A 24,395-nucleotide genomic window follows, 5' to 3' on the forward strand; every position below is an offset into this window, starting at 1 on the left:
GGTAATTTGATACCAGGGTTAATTTGATACCAGATATCACAACCAGGAATGAACACTGAGTAAATTCTATAGTATATTAGAAAGTGATAAATGCTCTGAGAAAACAGAGCATTTATAGAATTATAGAATACAGTGAGGAGGTTGGGTAATGCTGAGTGAGGGAGGTACAATTTTAAATTCCATATCAGGAAACATGTATTATAATTCAGCATAAGTATAAGGGGAGGGTACTTTAGGCACATCAGCGAAAGAAGGGACACCTAAATGATCTAGGGGTATCTGGGAAGATTGACAGAGGAAGTCATAGATAGTCTAAGACCTGAAGGATTATGAGTTAATTGGGCAACGGAATAGGGTGTGAGAGTGTTGGCATGTTTTCTAAGATACTGGAAATAACTTTAAAAACATTTTTTTGAGACAAGGTCTCACTCTGGTTGCCCAGGCTAGAGTGGAGTGGTGTGATCTCTGCTCACTGCAACCTTGACTTTCTGAGCTGCAATGATCCTCCCACCTCAGCTTCCTGGAGTATCTAGGACTACAGGCACACGCCACCACACCCAGCTTTTTCTTTTTTTTTCTTTACGTAGGCGTGAGCCACCATGCCTGGCCCCTGGAAACAATATTTTTAAAGACTCAATGAGAAACATTAAGAGCACAGGATGAGATTGTAAAATATAAGTAGTTGCCTATGGATGAAACAATTGTGCTGTAAACCAGAGGCCAAGTCATAAAGGGCCTTGCAAGCCCTATTGCCAGGTTTGCATTTGTCATGGGTCTTGGAAAATCATTAAAGGGTTTTACGCAAGTGTGAAACTTGATCATAACTTCTACATTTCCACATCTCTGTCTATAGAATGAGTATATTGAAAATAATGGCATCAGTTGTTTATTTTAGAAATGATTCTAATTTTTAAATTGAGAGTTCAAGTTTTGTATCCATATGAAAAGCCAGTGTCCACCGCCTACTATAAGACCTTGAAAAGATACTGTTTTTCTGTCAGGCACAGTGGCTTACACCTGTAATCCCAGCACTTTGAGAGGCTGAGGCAGGAGGATCAATTGAGCCCAGGCGTTGGAGATCAGCCTGGGCAACATGGCAAAACCCTGTCTCTACAAAAAAATACAAAAATTAGCTGGGCATGGTGGTGCATGCCAGTAGTCCCAGTTGCTCAGGAGGCTGGTGTGGGAGGATCACTTGAGCCCAGGGGGTCCAGGTTGCAGTGAGCCAAGATTGTGCCAGTGCACCCCAGCCTGGGTGGAGCAATATCTTATCTTAAAGAAAAAAAAAAGATAATGTTTTTCCAACAAACTTGTGGACTACATATTTTCTGAAAGATAAAGTGATCTCAACATAAAAAGGAAATTGATGGTGAAACTAAAAACTTAATATCACTATTAAAAGAGGTAAAAGACTGAATTATAATAGAGAGTAGTCAATTGAATTATGATATTTGTGAGTATATACAAAACTAGACACAGTGAATAAAATGTTTATACTGAAGGTTTGGTAGAATCACAAAAGAGAGAAGAGGAAGAGAATAAAAAGGAAGTGAGTGAACAAGATATCAGTCTTTTTATTTCCATGCCAGATGGGCCAGATAGAAAAAAAATATATTGCTTTTTCTATATTTTTTTGTATTTTTTTTCAACTCAATTAAAAAAACATTTATTGGCTTTCATGCTAGGTACTAAGGGAATGAGAAAAAAAAAAAGATGACTAAGACTGTTTTCACACCAAAGTCATTTATAAACTTGGGGAAGCAGATGCTTCTAATTATTTGTTACAAATGGCAGAATAAAATGAATGGGTTCCACCTTGAGCTAGGAGAAAAAAACATGTGAACATTTAACTCTACGAGAAAGAACACAAAAATTAATGCTACAAGAGAGGCACAAACAAACAAGCTCTCATGGGAAACCCAGGGTTAATAAATTCTGACTTGAGGAGAGTGAGAACTTTCACAGAAGACAAAGGTTTGGACTGTATCAAAGGTTAAGTGGTTCTTGCATAGTTGGACAGAGTAGAAAGGTTATTCCAGGAAAGGCATGAAATAATGGATGGACTGAGCATATCTGGAAAATATCATGTATTCTTGAATCATATGGTTTGTCTCTGTGTCTCCACCCAAATCCCATTTCAAATTGTAATCCCCATGTATCAAGGGAGGGACCTGGTGGGAGGCGATTGGATCATGGCGGCAGTTTTCCTCTTGGTGTTCTTGTGGTAGTGAGTTCTCTGGAGATCTGATAGCTTAAAAGTGGCACTTCCCCTTTCCTTCTCCTCTGCCACCTTGTGAAGAAAGTGCTTGCTTCTCCTTCACCTTCCACCACAATTGTAAGTTTCCCGAGGCCTCCCCAGCCATGCAAAACTGTGAGTCAACTAAACCTCTTTTGTTTATAAATTAGCTAGTCTCAGGAGGTTCTTTATAGCAGTGTGAAAATGGACTAATAAATTGAACGACTGGAGTTGGGGGAAACAAGGTGAGATATATTTGGAGATGGTAGGAAATATTGCTGCCCTGCTCAGATCCACTTTAGTAGGTCATGTGCATCTCCCCCAGCTGCAATGACTGTTGGCTGCTAATAAGATCACAGCTGTATCTTGTTTTTTTTTTTTTTTTTTTTTTTTTTTTTTTTTTTTTTTTCCAGAGAGCTCCCCTCAGCTGAATGAGAGCCATCTCAACAGAAAGCTTAACTTCCCCCCATCCTTAGCCCATGGTCCATGACAGACTGTTGTGGGGTTATAAATGAACAGTTCCCTTTGCCTAAAGGTGGAATTAACTCTGCTCTGCGATTCATGCTCCGGTGCCCTCTGTGGAATTAGGCTGAAGCTGGACTTCAACCAAGACCTCATCCTTGCTTAGTTCCTTCTCTTGCCTTATTCTGCTTTCCTGGATTGCCGTCTCCCGAGAGCACTTACTCCCCCAATAAATCACAAAGTAACTCTGTCTCTACTTACAGGCGATTGGAGCTAAGATGGATTGAACTGGAAAGGTAGGTAGAACACAGGCTGGGGAGAGTCTCAAATACCATGCTAAGTTTAGATTTTATCGTCAAGGCAGTAGGGAACTGACTATAAAGGTTTTTTGAATGGGAGGAGGACTTGCTCTTTGAAAGATTAACTCTGACAGATGAAACATTGCAGAAGTAGGATTTTTAGGACTTGATAGCTGGATATGAGATAGGAAGGAAAAAGAGAAGAAAAGATCATCTTGAAAGTTCTAGTGAGAGTTGTTGAATTTGAGATGCCAGAGGAAAACCAATGTGAAAATGTCCATCAAGCACTTGGAAATTCAACCTGTAGTTCATGGACAGGACTGGAATGTAGATTCAGGAATTATCACTCATAAATTTAATAAATGTTTATTTAGCATCGCTGTGTTTTACAAATACAAGGACAAATTAGACATTGTGGAAGACAGAGATGTTATAAATATTTCAACGAGAAGTGTTAATTGTGTAATACACTGAATATAAGATGGTAGTAGGATACTTTATTAGAACGAGTAAACAGTTCACTAAAGAGGCATAAACTAAATCTCCAAAATCAATGGCTTCCTTCTGTATCTGTATCAAATACTTAGAAAGTGAAGTGAAAATTATTCCATTCACATTGACCACAAAAGTATCAAATATCTAAGAACAAGTTTAACTAGAAAGGTGCAAGAGATTCCTTTAAAAAATATATATATAAAACATTATAGAGATATGTAAAAAAAATTAAATAACTGTACAAGCAAACCATACTCTTAGGAAAGCCATATTGGAACAATATCTGTTCCAAGCTAATATCTTAAATTCAATGAGATTCTAATGGGAACTCCATTGGAATTTGGGAAAATCTTGTCAAACTGATTCAAATATTTTTGTTTATTTTTAAAAAGCCTGTAAGAAAATAGACAATATTTTGAAAAAGAAGAATGAATATTGCACTTTCACTCCTGGATAGTATAGAAAATAAGAAGTTATGGCTGGGCATGGGGGCTTATGCCTGTAATCCCAGCACTTTGGGAGGCTGAGGTGGACAGATCACTTGAGGTCAGGAGTTCAAGACCAGCCTGGCCAACATAACAAAACCCTGTCTGTACTAAAAGATAAAAAATTAGGCAGGCATGGTGGCAAATGCCTGCAGTCCCAGCTACTCAGAAGGTTCAGGCAAGAGAATTGCATGAACCTGGGAGGCAGAGGTTGCAGTAAGCAGAGATCACATCACGGCACTCCAGCCTGGGTGACAGAGCAAGACTCCATCTCAAAAAAAAAAAGAAAAAAAAAGAAGTTATAGAGTTTATGGCTGGAATGAAAGCAGGTAATTTCAGGCAGCAGTATAACAAGTTCTACACAGATCAAAGAATGTGTAGCAATCTAATATATAAAAAATTTGCCTCAAATAGGTGAGGAGAGGACAGATTATTCAATAATTTGTGTAAGAATATTTGGCTCTTTAGAAAGAAAATAAATTTAGGTCCCCACCTATAAGACATATAAGTATATTGCACATGTATTATGTGTTGTTGTAATATTACTCTTGTATTATTAACTTGGATGGGAAAATGCCTTCTTGCAAGGTATGAAATTTTGAGTCCATGAAGAGATATAACTACATAAAATTTAAATTTCTCTTATATTATTAACTGGTACAGAAAGACAAGCAACAAATTGGAAAAATAGGTGTAACACATTTAGCAGACCAATGGTTCATGTAGTTAAGATTCAAAGAGCTTCTGCACAGAAAGAAAAACATACAATATAAAAATGGGCAGATTATAAAAACAGGCCAAAAATGTAGATGGCCAAAAACACATGGAAAGAAACTTAACTTCATTCATAATTGCAGAACTCAAAATTAAAATGATGATTCCATTTTTTTCTGTTAAATTGGCAGTTTGTCAAAATGTACATTTAAAATTAGTAATTTGCCAAATGTATTCTATTTATACACACAAACACATTTTTACCTTTTCATTGTTATTTGACTTTGTTTACTATATTTTTGCCTGTAAAAATGATAAAGTTTTATTATTTTATCAAATAGTTCAAACTTTGCTTGTTTGACTTCTGGGTTTTCATTTGTTTTCTTCTAGTTATTTTGAAGTTTCATTTTAACAAATTTACATCTTCTATTGGTCTGGGATTAATTTTGTTATAAGAAACTTAGTAGTAATCCTGCTAAATTTTCCAACTATTAGTCTATTTTTAAGTACCTTTAATTACATAATCCACCTTTTCGCCATTGGCTAAAAATGCCATCTTTATTATAGACTAAATCCCTTTATGTATTTGGACCTGTTTCTGGATTCAGTTCCATTGTTATGTCTGTTCACTCTCCTACCAGTATAATACCATTTTAAGTATTGTGACTTTAAACTTTTTAAAATGCTGATAGTGCTTGTCTTCTCTCTTTACTTCTCTCTTTTCAAGTTTCTCTTAGCTATTTTTCACATACTCATTTTTTCCAAAGGAATTTCAAAGTTATCCAGCTTTTTTTTCAAGCTTTCTCCTCTTATTTGCAAACTTTTCAGTGTTTTGATTGGGCTTTCATTAAATTTAGAAATTGGGTTTTTGAGATTGCATTTTTGGCATTTTCTATCCAATGTCAAGATATATCTTTCGTTATTCATCACTTTTATTGCCCTCATAAGAAGCTTAAAGTTCTATGTTCTCTACATAGAACTTTTGAAACATATTCACAGACTCTTGCTATTATAGATAATACCTTTAAATCATTATATTGTCTACCAGGTTATCATTTGTATTAAAAAAAGAAGCTACTGATGTTTGTATAAGTATTTTGTAACTATTGAGTTCCTGCCAGGATCTTTTCAGCTCAAGGTTTTTGCTTTTTTGATGTTGTTGGTTTTTTAACATGCAAATTTCTCAACCTTTAAAGATCAGATCATTTCAGTCCAAATAGACTGAATGGTTTTAAAAAAAAAGAAGAAGAAGAAACAATATCCAAACTCCATTTGCAAGGCTAGCAAACACTATTCCATAGATAGGCCCTCCAATGGAAAGCATAATTCAGTATTGTTTGTGAAAATTATGCCAGATGACTGGAAAAAATCTTATTGTTTCTAGGTTTCTCTCTTCCGTTGATGATCTTAAATTTTTCATGCATACTAGTATATCCTCTACAAATGACTACAAGTTGTACTTTGTCGAAATGCACTGTTTGGTATTTTGTGAGCAATAGGAAACTGGAATTTCTTTTCTTGTTCCCTACATCAAGGGAAAGTGTCCTCATTTTTCTCTATCAAACATGATGATGCTGGGATGACTATTAGTGTGTCAAAAAAGTATCATCCACTTCTATTTTGCTTAGATTCCAATTTTATTCTACGTGTTATTTGACATCACTTGAAGTACTCATTAGAATTTGTCTCGTTAATATGCTATTTTATTTCTTTATTTATTTTTTTAGAGACTGAATCTTACTCTCTTGCTCAGACTATAGTGCACTGTTGTGATCATAGCTCACTGTGGCCATGAATTAGCCTCAAGTGATCTTTCTACCTCAGCTTCCTGAGTAGCTGGAATTATAGGCATGAACCACTGTGCCTGGCTTACTGTGCTATTTTAAATAAACAAATAAAATTCTTAAATCGAATCATTCTTGTACTTTTTTCCCCACTTTTAAAAAATTATATTTGTTCATACTTTATTTAGTATTTTTGCATAATTTCTGCAAGGGACATTGACCTAATTTTTTTTTTTTAGTGAAATATCTGTGTCAGATTTCTTATCAATATTTCGTGAGCTTAAAAAAAGGTAACTGAAAGGTTTCTTTTATGTTTTGGAACAGTTTAAGTAGACTGGATTTATCTGACCTTTGAAGGCTAAAAAAGTTCACTTCTTAAAAAACCTATGCCTGAAAAAATTCTGGCAGAAAGCCCACTACAGGTAAAATGGCTGACTTTGCATACGAGCTTACCTGTGATTTTTCTCTTCTCCCTGGTTTTCTAAATTTGGGCGATTTTTGAAACAAACATTTTGTAGTACATATGAGAGACATAAAGCAAGGAAAGAAAGAGAATGAGTGAGATGGAGGATGGTTTTTATAGGATGAATGGTAGTTATTAATAGTAAAACTGGCAGCAGGAAGATGACTTAGGGAAATATTATAAAAGTCCAGGAAAAAAATGGTAAGAATATATATTAAGGAATGGCCAAAAAAAGGAGGGAGTGAGCAGAGTTGATAAATAAAGCCTCAAGGCTGGATAAATAACACAAGGAGAACTTGTAGAGATAAGAGAGAAAGTGGAGCTGAAGTTAGAACCCAAGGACAGAGCCAAGCACATAAATCCCACTCAATACATGTGGTATGTGTGAGTAAATACACCTAAGAAAGATGTGACTAGGAGCCCAAGTCCCAGCAAAGACACCGAAGGGAAATGATCAGAGATGCTGGGAGAAAAGTGAGATGACACACTGACTTGAGCCAAGAAAGAAGAGGACTTCCAGAAAGAGGAGATTGTTCTTAGGGTGAAATGCTGCATGGATATCTTCTAGGGTTACCAGATCATTGGCATCTTTTGAGAGAGCAGTTTTAAGAGAACAGTGTGGAACCAAACCATGAGTCAGTGAGTGAGTTGGTGGGAGAGGGGGAGAGGTTTTCAAAATAAGTGAAGGGAAAAAGAGATGTAAGTGTAACTTAAGCAGCATTAGGTGGAGGGAGGGTTTTTTATAAAGGGGAAAAATTGTAGAGCAAGGGGAAGACCCTACGTTCTTGCCTAAAGTAGACTGGCTTTCTTTTGCTTTGGGTTTTTTTGGTGACCCCAAATGCCAATTAGAAAGTAATTTATTTCATTTTTACACTGGATCCAGCTGAATCAGTAAGATGACAAGAATAACTCAGGCATACATTCTTTTTTTCAAGATCTAAAAAGGTCCCCATATTGGTCCAAAAATATCAGGGAAACAGTTATTTCTGGACTTTGTAGAATTCTGATTATAAGCAATCTATTTACTGGTGCAGCCTTTATTTCTGTTTTCCTGTATCTTCTAAGCAGTACAATGGAAAGGTTATATTAACTCTTCCAAAATAAATGGAACATTATCTCCATAACTTGAAGTTGAGTTTTTACTGTCCTTATTGAGAAAGGAAAACAAAACGAGGCACAACTGTTTTGTTCTTGGGAGCCAAGTTCTCCAGCAACTGTGCCAAGGTTCACCAGCCAGTTCCTTGTAAAGTGGTAGGTTTTATCTTGGCCTCTCATGCTGAAGGTGTCCTGCCTTTGGAAATTGTCATGAATGTTACTCGGGGAAGTGCCGCCTTGGTCACTGACCTTGCTTAGGGCCTGGGAAGTCCTTGGTTTGATTTGACAATTGGGAAAAGGCCAGTCCTGCCCTACAGTATTTTCAGAACTTCACAAACACCAACAGAAAATTTCTGAAGGATACTACTTATGTTTTGTAGGCTGACCTTGTAGGTGAAACTTGTAAGTTTTTGATGCTATTTTTCCAAAAAGATAAAGGTATTCTATGGCCCTGTGTAATTACTGTGAACACATTATGCTTGTACTACTACCTTATTTCTAGGAAACCAGGGACATGAAGCATATAGGATATTTGTAACACTTTTATATTTCAGTGTAATGGAATCACATTCACTGGAAAGCATTGAAAAAATTATACATGTATCAAAAAATTAAGTATTTTCAATGATGATGTTTAGCAATCTCATACTAATCTCTTTGCAAACATGAATAGTAAACTCTGTTTTAGGCTTATATGCTTCCCTGTGAAAGTTTTTTATTTTTTAAAATCATATACTTTTTTATCACTAAGACCTAAATGAAGACCTTGTAAAGATTTAGGTACTTTTTAAGACATTTGATTAATAGAATATAGATAAGCTTCATTTAAGGTACAAACATTGATAATAAGCAATTTGTCAAAATTTTGAGAAAAGCCAGGCTTCTCAACGAAACCTCAACAATGTACAGATCTCAACTAATATTTTTTCTACAAAGACAGTTTTGTAAATTGATGTGTTCTGGCATCACACTTTACTGTCGGAAACATGCTTTGAGTGGTAAAAGTAATAAAGAGGCCCGAGAGATGGATTCCAGGAGCTCTTGTGTCACTGAGCCCTCTTCCCTCCTTTTCTTCAGAGTCTTGTGATCTGTGGCCTTTTTTTTTTTTTTTTTTTTTTGTCAGAAGAGTACACTTGTTTCTGGATTGCTGGTGTTCAACAGGCATCTAATACATGACTATACATGGAGGCATTGCCCTGACTCCCAGGTAATGGGGCTACCCAAGTCTTGGAAGCATGACCTGCTTGTTTGGGAAGGGAGTAGGTGATACAACATATATGGTGGTCCCCAGCTATCCGAGAGTGGTCTGGATCTGAGATAAGTCCCCTGACTTTTCCTCCTACTCAGTCATTGTTTTTACCACCAATAAAAAGAAGACTGGAATTTCTCCTAACTCACTCTTCTCCAGGAGGGCCACGTTCAAAACTTTCTTTCAAAAATTTTGTTTTTGAAGATACTTCTGTACTTATCAGCCAAGCAGAACTGAACAATCAATCTTGTTAGTGTACATCAACAACTGAAGCCTGGTCCTGTAGAAGAAGGGGAACATTGGTTCTTTTATTCTGCATTTCTGAACAAGTGCCTACTATGAGCAAGGACAAGTTAAAGTTGCAGAGAGGCACAGTGATGAACTGTAAGAGGCATTCAGAGGAAGAGATGCAGTTACTGAACATACTAAGTGCCAGGAATTTTATGTTAATATAATTAACATATTTAATATCCTCATTATATTTAATCCTCTTTGCAACAATAAGCAAATATCATTATCCCTCTTTTCTACGGGAGAGAAATTGGGGGTCAGAGAAGTTAAGGTTTGAACAGAGTAACTATTTTTCATACCTGTGAGAGATACCATTCAATTGAGTACTCAATAGCCCTTTATGAGTCTCTTCTATAAGGGCTAGAAGTCTGGCACTTACTTTTCCAGACACCTTTGCATCTGGGGCTGGCGACATGACCTGAGCTCGTAATCAAAATGTAAGCAGAAACCTGGTGTTGGGGCCTTTGGAAAAGCTTTTGCAAATGCTTTCTGTAAAGATCCAGATAGTAAATATTTTTGGCTTTGTGGGCCATGTGATCTCTGTAACAACTACTCGGTCCTGCTTTTGCAGAATGAAAGTAGCTGTAGATATTTTAGTAAATAAGCATGGCTGTTTTCCAATAAAGCTTTATTTACAAAGAACAGGCAGTGGGCCAGGTTTGGTCGGCTGGTTATATATTTGTCCCTTAGTATTCTCAGGGGATTGGTTCTAGGACCCCTATCTATACCCAAATCTGAGCATACTCAAGTTCCGCAATCAGTGTTGCAGAACTTGTGGATACAAAATTCAGCCCTCCATATATATGGGTTTCAGATCCAAATACTGTATTTTTGATCTTCATGTGGTTGAAAAAAAATCTGCACATAAGTAGACTCAGGCAGTTCAAACCCATGTTGTTCAAGGGTCAACCATAATTTGCTGACCTCTGGTTTAATGGAATAGCACGATATTGTTGAATAAAATAATTTGATTTTTAAATATCTGTCCATTCCATATTACTGCAACACTGAGCAGTTTGAACAGTTAGTAAAACATGATCCACATAAAAACTAAAGTGATCTTTTGAAAGTACAAATTACATCATTTCATTCTCCTGACTAAAACATTTCCATGCTAAGGCTCATATTCATATTCAAGGGCTGAATTCCAGTATATTTATCTTCCTAAGAAGTCTTTTCTGTTATTCAAGATAAGTTTTGCCCCAACCTCACTATTCTCTCTCAAAGCACCATGATATTTTTGCTGCTTATCACTTACCATAATAAGTAGTTATATTTTCATTTATGTGTTTGTTTATTGAACATTTGTTTTACCCATTAGGTCTGGGACTATGGTTTTTGATGTCTATGTATTGCACAGCCCATAGAGGATATGCAATAAGTATTTGAAAATAAGTGAATAATGTCATAGAAGCATCCTTTCAGCTTCTAGATATGAAATTTTAAAACACTTAAGCAAATTACACAAGTAATGCATATTGATTGTTGATAAATTAGAAAACCAAGACTTTGTGAAGGAATAGAATTAAGATAAAAAGAGGAAAACTGCAAAACTACTATGAGGCGAGCAAGGAGCAGAGGACCTGGGACTGACTGACTTAGACTTGTGTCAATCTTGGCTGCCTCAGCACAAGCAGTAAGAAGGGCAAGGGAACTATGATCATGATACTACAATGAAATAACCACATGCAAATGAAGTGAGTAGGAGAAGAGGAGCCTTGTGTGGTCTTGTCAACTCCACCTTGGAGGATGGTCTGAAGGAGAACCCTGGAGGTGTTCAAGCCACACAGAGAAACAGAGGACAGAGGGAAAGAAGTTGAGCTATGTAAAAGGTGTAGAGTGAGTTCATGAACCTGGAGATGGAGCAGACTTGTCTCTTGGCTGACACAGCCATGTTGTCTTACCTGTGGTGGCAGATTACTGAGAAGCTAATGATTTGTGGAGGGGCTTTAGGGGGTGACAGAACTGGGTTTTCTTGTTTACTTCTGGCTGACATTCATATATCAGCTTGAAGCTAGAGCAATCAGGGCATCCTGATCCTTAGATTGTATCCCTTCTTTCAGAGGAAAGTAAAGGAAGTAGGAAGGGAGGGACACAGGGAGAAAGGGGAAGAAAATGATCCATTATTCCTACACCAGTGATAACCAGTGTGAACGTTTCTAAATATTTACTTCCACATTTCTTTCCCACTCACAGATATGTTAGATGTATTTGTTGGAGATGAAAATGAGATTTGAGGTTGGGTAATGTTTAATGAATAGTGTCAATCTTTTTTTAAATCAAAGAACCACTTAACCTTTCTATATTGTAGATGATCTACAAAATGTAGTTTGTGGACTAGAGAGTAAGAGAACGAATAATAGTTTTCTCCTTTTTTTTATAGACAAGGCTCAGAGATATTAAGGGACTTGCTTGATATCGTATAGGTAGCAAGTTGGAGAACAGAGGTGAACTCAGTATGTGGGTCTTCAAATTTCATGCCTTTATTGACCTGGAAAGTATCATGGAATTCAGTGGTTTTTAAGCTTGACTGCATATTGAAATCAATTGGAAAGTTTTAAAAAGTCCTGATGTTTGGGCTCTACCCCTAGAGATAATTATTTAGTTGATCTAGAGGATGGCCTTAGATTCAGGATTTTTAAAACTTGTAACCAAAGTTGAGACCCACCGTTCTAGCTCTAAAATGTTATTACATGACTAGAAAATGATATTCAGCTTTAGATTTGGAAAGAATTTCTGTTATTGATTGGTGAGTATATAGAATATGTACAGTCCATAAGCTCTACAATCTCACTTAAAGACACTTATCTTTTTTTAAAGACCTTTGAAGATACTAAGTGTGCCTCTCCAACAATCATTTCAGGATGCCTGACTATTAATAGCGATGCCTCCACGATTAGTTCATGTCAAATCAATCCATGCATTATGTTGTCCTCTCTGAACACTTACCTTTTAAGATTCCAGAAAGTTTGCCACAAAAACGAATTGTAATAATTTTACTAATGATCTCAATCTTCAGAATAAATATACTGTTGCTTGTCAACCTAAATAACAGAGAGAGGCTCTCTATAAGAAAAGATATTTATTTGGGAATATAGCATTGCAATAGGAATATGCAGGGTATAGTAAACTATGTGCATATTCTGGGAGATAAGAAAAAGACAAAAGGTTTTTAAAGGAAAAACATGAGGAGGATTACATATTTTAAAAAATAATAATTAGCCTTGGCTACAAAGATCAATATCAAGGGTGATGCCAGTCTGAACAGGCAGTTACTGGGCAGATGTTCTTGTAGAAGTCTTTTTTGTGTTAGGTTGCAATGGCCTTTGTGCAAGGTTGTAGTCTTTGCAGTCTTTATGGTAGTTTTTGTTATCAGGCATACAAGCATGAGGACCTTCTCTTTGTGGCCTTCACTGGCTCTATTTGGCAGAGTTTTCTTAACATTTGTGATTCTGTTTTGATTCAGACAACTTTCACACACTCTTCCTTTCCTCTCACACACTCTTCCTTACCCTTCACAGTGCCCTGTGTTGTTTTAGGACCCTTGAAAACATATTGTGAACAGTTGATGGAAGATGAATTGAGTAGAAGGGGTGACGGTATTCAGTGTCTACTGTTTTTTTTTAGAAAGAGGATTGAAGGGAATGTATGTGTAAGACCCCCCTGCTGATGCTCTTTGACACCGTGCTTCTCAGACTCTTTCTACATTGAAGAGACATATGACTTATTTTTACATTTAGAATATTTCACTGCCTGTCCAGAGTACATCGGGGTTTCTGAATCTCAATAACTAGTTGTTAAATGTTGATGATGGTGAAGGATGAGATACAAATTGTACTTTTTCCTGTACGTAGGTTCTCCTTGTTTTGGGGATGTGGAATCCCCTTTGCAGACTTTGAGGAATAGAAAGCTATCTATTCCATCATAAACTCCTGTCATAGATAGGAATCTGTGGGGAAATTTGTTGTCTCTGGGAAGAAGGAACATTGATTAGAGGACATAAAACTCAATTTGTGATTGCTATAAAACATTTTTATTCTTTTACATATAAAGGGGATAGTAGCTGCATTTTATGTCTGTGGGAGAATTGGGATTTTAAAAACAATATGAACAACAGAATTCATTTTCTTACAGAAATTACAGATTGGAGAGCTAAGACAAACAAAATACATATTTATTTTTGGAAATATGCATTTTGAAAATGTGGAGCATTTTATTTTCTTGTCCCATGAAAACTGAGAATTTTAGCATATCTATAAATAATGATTCAGGACATATGTATAGGTTTAGATAGTTTCCCCTAAATTTCATGTGCTTTCTGAAACCTCAGAATGCGAACTTATCTGGAAATTGGGTTGTTGCATATGTAATTAGTTAAATTGGAGTCATACTAGAGTCAGGTGGGACTTTAACACATCATGATTGGTGTTCTTATAAAAAGTAAAGAGACATGGGGGATGATGGCCATATGAGATGGAGACTGGAGTGATGCTGTCAAAAACCAAGGAATGTGTGAGGCTACAGATGCTGGAAGAGGCAAAGGAGGATTCTCCCCCATAGGATTCAGAGGGAGCATGGCCCTGCCAACACTTGGTTTTATACTTCTCCAAAAACTGAGAGAGAATACATTTTCGTTATTTTAACCCATCCTAGTTTGTGACACTTCTTTATGGCACCTTAGGAAGCTAATACAGTGTCTAATCATAATGTATGTATTTTAAAAGTCAGGACAAATGTCTAAATGTTGGGAAGTGACTTAGTTAATTGTGTTCTATCAATAAAATATTTTATGGCCTATAAATCTGACAAATATGTATACTATAGAGACACATGGAAAACTCTTTGCTGAGTAATAAATAGCAATCACCTGGCATATGCACAATGATTACAATCATATAAGAACCATATATTTATAACAATGAAAGTTTAGAATAAGACCTTGGCTTTACCAGTCAGTAAAATATGGTAAATATTTCTTGTTATTATTTTTTAAATAAAAATAATATGTATTTGGTATAAAAACTTCAGAAAAATTAGTGGCAAAAATAATTTAATGTAAAAGTCACTTTTTAAAACTGACTTGTTATTATTTGAACCAAATTTTGTTCATGCGTGTGACTTAATACATTTTTCTCTTTTGTTATTGATTTTAAACCTGAACTAGTAGCATATTTTATAAGATGAGACAACTAACCCTTTAAAAAATTAGGGCTTGTGGGAGATCTACAGGTTATTTCAACTCCCTAAAATGTTGAACTTCCTGCTAACTAAACAACAATGGAGTAAATAACAATAACAAAACAGAATTATGGCCAAGCAATTTAGGAACCAACAGACATAGAAGCTTACAGCTCATTCTACTCGTTTTTGTAGAATCTAAACAATAATTAATACTTCAGACCCACAAAAGGAGTGAGATTGGAGGGCTTGGCTTCTGGAGAAATACTTGCAGTGAAAGTTAAGAAGCTGGTGAAACAGCTTATTAAACTAGACCATCCCATATAAATACCATAGTCCGAGTAGTGATGAAATCCTGTTGGAAGCCTCCAAGTGAGATTTCAGAGCCTGGGTCAGTTTTCATTATACAACTGAAGTTGGCTCTTTTTCAGGCCAGCTGACCTCTTTTTGCAAGAGTGTGGCCCTTCTTGCTTCTCTAAAAATAAATATTTGCTCCTCTCTCTACAAGGACATTTTTGGAAATCGATTTGTCATTTTGGTGAGTCACAGTGGTATCAATGAATGGCAAATGTGGAGGAATTAGAAAGCAATTTAACGTAATAAGGAACCTGCATTATTGATCATACCCACATGAAATTCAGTTGCTATTTATTCGTAGAGCAAAACAGGAAATAATTATCTAAGCAAACCACTTATTAAGAATCAGTTTACATAACTATTACATCTACTTCACGAAACCACCAGTATTTAAAGCAACAAATGCTTTCTCAGTTTTCAAAGATTTTTCTTCCTGGCAACTGGAAGAACATGGGTATTCAGGAGCCACAATGTGAACAGTCAGGTCAGCTGCTTAACAGTTTTCCAGGAAAAATGCCATCAGTGAGAGAAGCAATCAAGGCAAAGGGTACTGTTCTCATTGTAAATTTGGTCTTCTTTCTCTACTTGGGAGGGAATCTGTATGGCAGGGTTTTGTGTCATCAGTGCAGTCATCTTATGGATTAATCTCAGTAAAATCTCTTTCAGAGATTGTCTTGGAAAATGAAAGTACAGAAAAAGTAAATAAAGTACCATAGGAGCAGAAGAGACAAAAATATTCATATACTTTCGTACACATTCAGCCTAATTTTCCAATATCTAGTAAAAAGAGTGGTCTCTGAACTTTTCCAGTATGAAAGTCTCAATAGGATACTAGTTCTTTGGGTGATTTCGACTCTGAACAATTCATGGTTGGCATATATATATATATATATATATATATATATATATTCTGGGAGCCCTGGCTGAAACTGTTTGGCCCACAGAAATCTGACAGAGGTGCATTAATAGGATTATTGAATCTAAAGGTTGACAATCTCCCTCTATCCAAAGAGGAATCTCAGCATCATTCAAGAGACATCTAGGTAGAAATGGAATCTTGAAACTAAGGTTCTTGGTGTGAGAATGTATTTTTCACTTGAATAGCCCTAAAAAGAAATAGTTTCAGGCCCTTTACCTAATGTTAAAATGATTGTTATATTTCTGGTGTTATTTTCTTCTTTTTCTAACTAGGCTAGATGCTCTCAAGAATACAAAGATAAAGAGGACTGCCTGCACTTGCCCAGACGCCTGGTGTGCAACCTTACCGATTACTTTTTCCCATTTATTGCTTAAGTGGTGCTACCTTCTGCAAATGACACTAACTGAATCTTTATGTCTTTTTATGAGGGGTGGTTTTATTTGATTGTCAGTATTGACTATTCGGAACAGACAAGTTCTAGGTGTTACATATTCTTCCAGGCTCATAGAACATGAAAAGGGCCATTTCCTGTATTTCGTAGACTCAGGAATTATAATATTTTATTTTATTGCCAATTTCCAGAAAAGATGATTCTGGAACACATCTCAGTGCTATTAATTTTTGGTCCAAAATTCCAGATGAAGCTTATTGAAAGCTAAGAAACATAATTTTTAGGCTCTTTCTGAGGGTTATGGAACTTTTTTGATGTTCACCTTGTCCAACAGCCTCCATGCAGTGACACAAGGCAATATATATTCTTTCCACAAAGAAGATCTTAAGTGAGATCATGTTACTGATGGGACTTGCTCCTAACTCAGAGGATGTCATTCTCATCTCCAATAATCAAAGAGATAAAAATACCCAGGGAAGGACATTTTGTCATTTAAGTCAAACCTAAGAATTTTCCAATTTTCTTACTGTAAATAATTCTTGAATAGTTATTTTCACATTTTTGACAGGCCTACAAAGCAAAACATTGTAAGTGATGAATGTAGATTGACCAAATGATATGTCCAAAAACTGCATTCTTTAGTACTAATGAACACTATAGGTATTCTATAAAAATAGACACATATATGAAAATAAATAACTGTAAAATCTCAAGTAGCTATTCTAAGTGAATGTTTTGAGGTTAGGGATATAGAACTACCCCAGGTTAACTAACATTCTTACATTGTATGTGGGAAATTTCAAGTTCATCATTAGCTAGTCCTAACCTGAAACATAATGATGATGGTAATGAAAATGCCAATTAACATCTGTTAAGGGTATGGACCAAACAATGTGTCTTTCAGGCGTTCTTTCAATCTTCCTTCTAGCCTTGAGAAAACAGAGCAATGTCTTCAGCAGAAGTAGAGAATTGTACATTTAATTGTTATTTGTTTTATTCTAAAGTATAAATGTCACTGAATTAGAGAATACTGAAAATGAAACTAGATTAAAGCTTAAGAAAATATATAATGAGTGATCTCATAGAGCCACTCTTCTAGTCTGTTCTATGATTTGCTGCACAGATGCTGCTAAGTGTCCAGGGTTGTGTGACACATTTGAACTTGTGCCAAATACCAAGGGAATATGAGCAAGAAGCTTCCAAGCTAATTTTGGTAAATGAGGGCACATTTTAGAAATGAATAATCACTTCATTAAAATAACTTTATTTTACACACTTTCCCCTCATTCTACTCTTCTCCATGGACTAATGTATTGTCTGCTTTTTAAATTTGGATGGTAATTCACTAGTTAAATTGCTTATTTAATTTAATGCTGCCAAAGGCATTAGTCCTACTTGACTCAAAATAACAAGTAACAATCAACAGGAGTTTAAACTAGAGTGACGACTACACATTATTAATTCATCGTGCCACCACTCTCCCAACTACTTTATGAGTATTATTCCCATTGATTACTCACAGCAACCCCATGAGGTGGATGCTATCACTATTGCTGTTTTGTAGCTAGGGAAACACAGTCTCAAAGAACTTTAGTAACTAGCTCAAGGTCACAAAATCAGTAAAATGTGGAGATCCAGTACTTGAAATCAATTCTGCTTAACATCTGAGTCTAAAACCTAACCTCTACATAGTATCACATCTTTGAAAGCAATACATGCAGTTCTTGATGTCTCTGGATGGTCTTTGCTATGGCATCTTGTTCTTTTTTTCATGAGGTCATTATCTTCTCTCATGTCTCTGATGATATCAGCAATAACTTCTTTAGAGTTGTCATTTCCTTGCACAGTCTCTGTGTTTTTTGTTTTTGCTTTTGTTTTTTTTTTTAGTTTACTCTTTTCTGACTGTTTTTGGTTTTTTCTCTAGCTTCCATGTTACAGGGAAGGTTTTTTTCTTTTTTCTTTTTTTTTTTTTTTTTGAGACGGAGTCTGACTCTGTTACCCAGGCTGGAGTGCAGTGACGTGATCTCATCTCACTGCAAGCTCCGCCTCCCAGGTTCACACCATGCTCCTGCCTCAGCCTCTGGAGTAGCTGGGACTACAGACACCCGCCACTATGCCCGGCTAATTTTTGTATTTTTAGTAGAGATGGGGTTTCACCATTTTAGCCAGGATGGTCTCGATCTCCTGACCTCGTGATCCGCCTGCCTTGGCCTCCCAGAGTGCTGGGATTACAGGCGTGAGCCTCCGCACCTGGCCCAGGGAAGGTTTTTAACACTGGGCATTAGAATCACCTAGGGAACTTTAAAAAAAGTACTGATGTGTAGGCCACAACAGGCAAGCAAACCCAAACCTCTGCTATTGGGACATGTTTCTTCATGGCTTACCAGTTGATTCTAATGTTAAGACTGGGTCAATCTTTGGATGTCTATATGTCTGTATTTAAAAGTGGAAGACTAAAAAGCTAATTGGGAAACAGGCCCACATGGCTTAATTGGTGAAATCTATTTAGCATTTAAAAAAGAAATAATACCAATTTTACACAAAATATTTCAGAAAGTAGAGGATGACAGCTCTGTTCAACTCATTTCATGAAATCAATAACACCCTAATACCAAGGCCAGACAGAAGCATTAAAAATATACACTTAAAAAAAAGATGCAAATGTATATATACATACATACACATCAATGCTCATGAACATAGACCCAAAGATTCTTAATCAAATGTTAGCAAATAAGTTCTAGAAATGCAAAGCTGATGTAACATTCAAGAATCAATCAACTAATTCACCATATTAACAAAGGAGAAACAATTATCATTTCAATAGATGTAAAAAGAGTTTGAAAAAATTCAATATCCATTTATGATAAAACATTTCATCAAATTAGAAACAAAAAGAATTTCCTTAATCTGGAAAAGGCCACATATGAAAAATGTATAGCTAACATCATATTTAATGTCGAAAGAAACAAAACGTATTCTCTAAGGTCAGGAACAAAACAAGGATACTGACTCTCACCACTTATGTTAAATGTAGCTTTGAAGAACCTAGCCTTTGCAATTAGGCAAGAAAGAAAATAAAGTCTAGTCGCAGATTACATGATTAATTATGTGGAATATTCTAACATCTAGTCACAGATGACATGATTGATTATGTAGAATATTCTAACAAATCTACAAACACTATTCACAATTGTTAAGCTAACTTAGGAAGGTCACAGACTATAAAGTAAATATACAAAAATCAATTGCTTGCTTATACACTAAAAGCTAACTATAAACTCTTGGTATGAGAGTGGGGCCAGTTGACATTTAGCTTCAGTTTAGGATAGTCAGCTAGGTTGTCTGTAGTTCAACCCAATGTCAGTATTTTATATGTTTACTCATAGGCTGGTGAGATTCCTCTGAGAAGTGTTTTCCAGTCGTCTGCCTGCAGGGTAAAGGTCTTGCTGCCAGTGTCCTGAAGATTGGGAATTTCAGCATCCAGTAAGCATATGTTCAGTCCATGCCCATTTTTGGTTCAAAAATTACATTCTCAATTGTGCCTGTACTTCCCTGTACAAAGTCCTTCCATTTGCCCTCTCTAGAAAATAAACTTACAGTCTTTTGCTAGGGTGAAGGAAGAGCTTTTACATAGTAGCATGGGATAGCGAAGAGGTTTTGAGAAAACAACTGCTTCTTACAGTGCTTTTAACCAGTCATTTTTCTTTTAAGTCCCTATTCCTTCACCCTCTTCCAAAAGCGCCTGTTGCTGCTCATCTCTGAGTCCTTTGAGAGTTCTGTGGCATGGAACAGGTTTGGTTTTCAGTGTTTGCTGTTGCTGACTCAGGATTCAGGCCTGTTGAATTGGTATTTGCTCATCTGCCCACTTTCTAGCTTACAGTATGTTTATTGCTATTTTCTCTTCCTCTGTTTTCCCATCCTTGTACGTCTTTTTTAAAAGCCTGCTTTCCATCTTTTTCATGAAATACCAAATGGATATTTCATGAGAAATTGAAATATCAAGATCACTGGCTGATTTAAAGGAATGACATGTTATAAAAAATTAAGTTATATGTTTTCTTATCGTAATACATTATACTTATATAAGGAAAAATAATTGAGCATCTTATTTGTAGAATTGAGAATAATAGTGTTTTAGATGGAAAAATTCCATTTCGGACTAGACAATTTTATTATCTCTATTTAAAACAATTGCAGTAAGAAAACCAAAATATTAACTCGTGTGCTCAGTATCAGTGCGGTACTTTTCACTTAATTCTGCCTGTTATATACCACGTATGTATACCTTACATTTTCTATTTTTTTATTTTTATTTTTTTTGTTTTGAGACGGAGTCTTGTTCTGTCGCCCAGACTGGAGTGCAGTGGCCGGATCTCAGCTCACGGCAAGCTCCGCCTCCCAGGTTCACGCCATTCTCCTGCCTCAGCCTCCCGAGTAGCTGGGACCACAGGCGCCTGCCACCTCGCCCGGCTAGTTTTTTTTTTGTATTTTTAGTAGAGACGGGGTTTCACCATGTTAGCCAGGATGGTCTCGATCTCCTGACCTCGTGATCCGCCCGTCTCGGCCTCCCAAAGTGCTGGGATTACAGGCTTGAGCCACCGCGCCCGGCCTACCTTACATTTTCATGGTTGTTTGAAAGAATTTTGGTCTAATTGTAGCCATGGCCCCGAGGAAGTAAAAAGCTACATTTTACATGCAGTTCTAATTAATTCAACAAATCTTAATTAAGTACTTACCATAAGGTAGGCACTATTCCTGCTGCTGGAACTGGAGAAGTAAACAAAATAGACCCAAATCCCTGTCCCTCTGAGGATTCTATTCTAGTCAGTAGACTTCTGGTATTAAAATGAGCATAAAGGGCACCACAAAAGCTTGTTCAGTGATTCCCATGCAACAGGGTCCCTGTGTTTATACATAGGGGTATTTCTTATTATGGTATTGCTGTCTGTGTTCTTGACTTCTGTAGTAGATACGAGTGGTAAATTGGATAATGATTTAACTATGTTGCTTTGTTATTGCTATTGTTTGTTCATTATACATCTCTTTCTAAAGATGATTTAAAACAGATTTTCAAGATATGTAATGTGTCACAACAAGTCGAAGTCAGTCTGAGAACTGAAGCAGAGTGAGAATATGAGTAGGAAAATAGAATAAAGCTGAGTGACCACAGTGTATAACATGCATGTCCTGAAGCCCTATTCCTTGCCAAGATGACACATTTTTCTCCATGTTTTTCACAGGCATCTTAAAGATGAAAACATAATCAGTTTCCGTAAATTAAAAAAATCGCCAGAGATTTAGTGATATAAAAATACAGAAAGTTCTCCTGTGGATCTTCATGAAGAGATCTTTGTTGGGAAATGTAGCAAACAATATTGTTACAAAAAATACAACCACCAGTTCCACTTGACTATTTCTTCTACATCCTTCCCCTAGTCCAAGTACATTAGCACAAAGCATAATTTAGTAAGAGTTATTGTGCTAGATATCTAAATAGGAAAATTTGAAGCCAGGCACAGTGGCTCATGCTTGTAATCCCAGCACTTTGGGAGGCCGAGGTAAGAGGATTGCTTGAGCCCAGGAGTTCAAGACCAGCCTGGGCAAAATAGGGAGTCCTCATCTCTACAAAATGAAAATTAAAAAATTTAGCCAGGCATGGTGGCACGTGCCTGTGGTCCTAGCTACTTGCCAGGCTGAGGTGAGAGGATCGCTTGAGCCCAGAGTTTCAAGGCTGCTGTGAACCATGATCGCACCACTGCACTCCAGCCTGGATGGCAGAGTGAGACCCTGTCTTAAAGAAAAAAAAAAAGAAAATCCCAAATATATTCACTTGAAAAATATGTGAATTTTGCATTCTCCATGTAGTTATAATAAATATACTAACATTTGCAACTTATCAGACACATTCATATGCATTTTATTCCGAGACAACTTTAAGGCAGCTATCATATCATCATGATGTTGTATGTTTCATTAGTTGGTTCTTTTTTTTTTTTAAAGCAGCTTTATTGACACCTATTTCAGATACCATAAAATTCACACATTTAAAGTACACAGTTCAGCAATTTCTAGTATATTCAGTTGTGCAATTATCACCAAAATATAATTTTTAAACCCCCACATAAATCTCAAATTGTCAAATTAGCAGTGGCTCCCCATTCCTGCCTATATGCTGCCTGACCTTCAAATCTGCTCTAGCTCCAGGTAACCACTAATCTACTTTCTGTCTCTATATGGACTTGCCTGTTCGGGATATTTCACATAAATTGAATCATAATATGTGGTCCTTTGCGACTGGCTTCTTTCACTTAGCATAAAGCTTTGAAGGTTTATCCTTTTTGTAACATGCATCGGTATTTCATTCTTTTCTATTGCTGAATAATATTCCATTTTATGAATATATCATGTTTTATGTATACATTCATCAGTTGGTGGACATTTGAGTCGTTTCTACTTTTTGGCTATTATAAATTATGTTGCCTGTATAGCTAGGAGTGCAACCGATGGGTCATTATCTATATTTAACATTTTTAGGAACTGTCAAACTGTTTTCTACAGTGATTTCACCATTGTACATTCACAGTAGCAATTTACAAGAGCTTCAACTTCTCCACATCCTCACCAATACTAGCTATTGTCCATCTTATTTGGCTATAGCCATGCTATTGGGTATGAAGTGATATGATAGCTCATTGGATTTTGATTTATTGTTCCCTAATGACTAATGATGTTGAGCATTCTTCCATGTGTTTATTATTGCCTATTGGTATAGCTTCTTTGAAGAAATGTTCATTTAAATCTTTACCAAGGTCACAAAGATTTACTCTGATATTTTCTTCTAGGAGTTTTATCGTTTTAGGTACTAGATTTATGTATATGATCTGTTTTGAGTTAGCTTTGGTGTAAGAGGTCCACATTTTCTTTTGCATGTAGATAACAAAATTTACAGACAACGATTACTGGAAAGATAATTTTTTCCCATTGAATTATCATGGCACCCTTATTGAAAATCAATTGACCGTAAAATGTGAAGGTTTATCTCTGACCTCTCAATTCTATTTCATTGATTTTTATATCATTTTTTTTTATGGCAGTACAACACTGTCTTGATTACTATAGCTTTGTAGTAGGTTTTGAAATCAGGAAATGCATGTTCTTCAACTTTGTTCTTTTTTGAGATAGTTTTAGCTAGTCTGGGTCTCTTGTTTCCATATGAATGATAACATCAAACTATCAATGTTTTCAAAAAAGGGCAGCTAGAACTTTAATAGGGTTTGCATTGAATCTGCAGATCAATTTTGGGAGTATTTACTTCTTAACAATGTTAAGTCTTCTAATCTGTGAATGTGGGCGGTCTTTCCACTTATTTGGGTCATATTTCATTTCCTTTAACAATGTTTTATCGTTTTCACTATATATGCCTTGCATTTCCTTTGCTAAATTTATACCTTGGTATTTTGTTTTATTCCTTTTGCTGTTATTTCAAATGGGATTGTTTTCTTAATTTCATTTTTGGATTGTTCATTGCTATTATTTGAAAGTACTATTGATTTTTAAAAGCATTTACCTTGTATCCAGTAACATTATTAAATTTGTTTATAATTAGTTCTTTTTATTTCAGCACAATATTCCATTATCTTTTTTCCTATTAAGGAATATTTAGATTCTTCCCAGTTTTTGGACATGCTGAATAATGCTGATATGAACAGCTTTGAACATGGATGTTTGTGGACATAGATACTCATTTATCATGAATATATACCTTTAAGTGAAATTTCTGCAATATAAACATTTGTTTAGCTTTAGTAAACTTTGTAAGTCAGTTAAGATGATTTGCTTTTGTTTCTGTACTTTGGCTATATCAATAGTTTGAATGAACTCACAATGACTTCTAAGTCATTAGTGATTGATTGGTATTTATAAAAACTGAGAAAATAGAAAATACTCCAAAAGACTGGATTAGCATGGCGAGTC

At 36.0% G+C, this 24,395-nt stretch overlaps 1 protein-coding gene across 1 annotated transcript in view; it reads right to left on the reverse strand.

Annotated features, from left to right (window-relative positions):
* Nucleotides 1-9,988, reverse strand: part of LOC103241769 (uncharacterized) — a 31,739-nt gene extending 21,751 nt beyond the window's left edge. Inside the window, exon 1 of the mRNA XM_073023811.1 lies at nucleotides 9,873-9,988. Within this exon, the coding sequence (XP_072879912.1) occupies nucleotides 9,873-9,988 (116 nt within the window). The remainder of the gene's footprint in view (nucleotides 1-9,872) is intronic.
* Between the last annotated feature and the right edge of the window lie 14,407 nt (nucleotides 9,989-24,395).

This window comes from Chlorocebus sabaeus, chromosome 15, assembly GCF_047675955.1.
Source record: "Chlorocebus sabaeus isolate Y175 chromosome 15, mChlSab1.0.hap1, whole genome shotgun sequence".
In the NCBI taxonomy this organism is placed as follows: domain Eukaryota; kingdom Metazoa; phylum Chordata; class Mammalia; order Primates; family Cercopithecidae; genus Chlorocebus; species Chlorocebus sabaeus.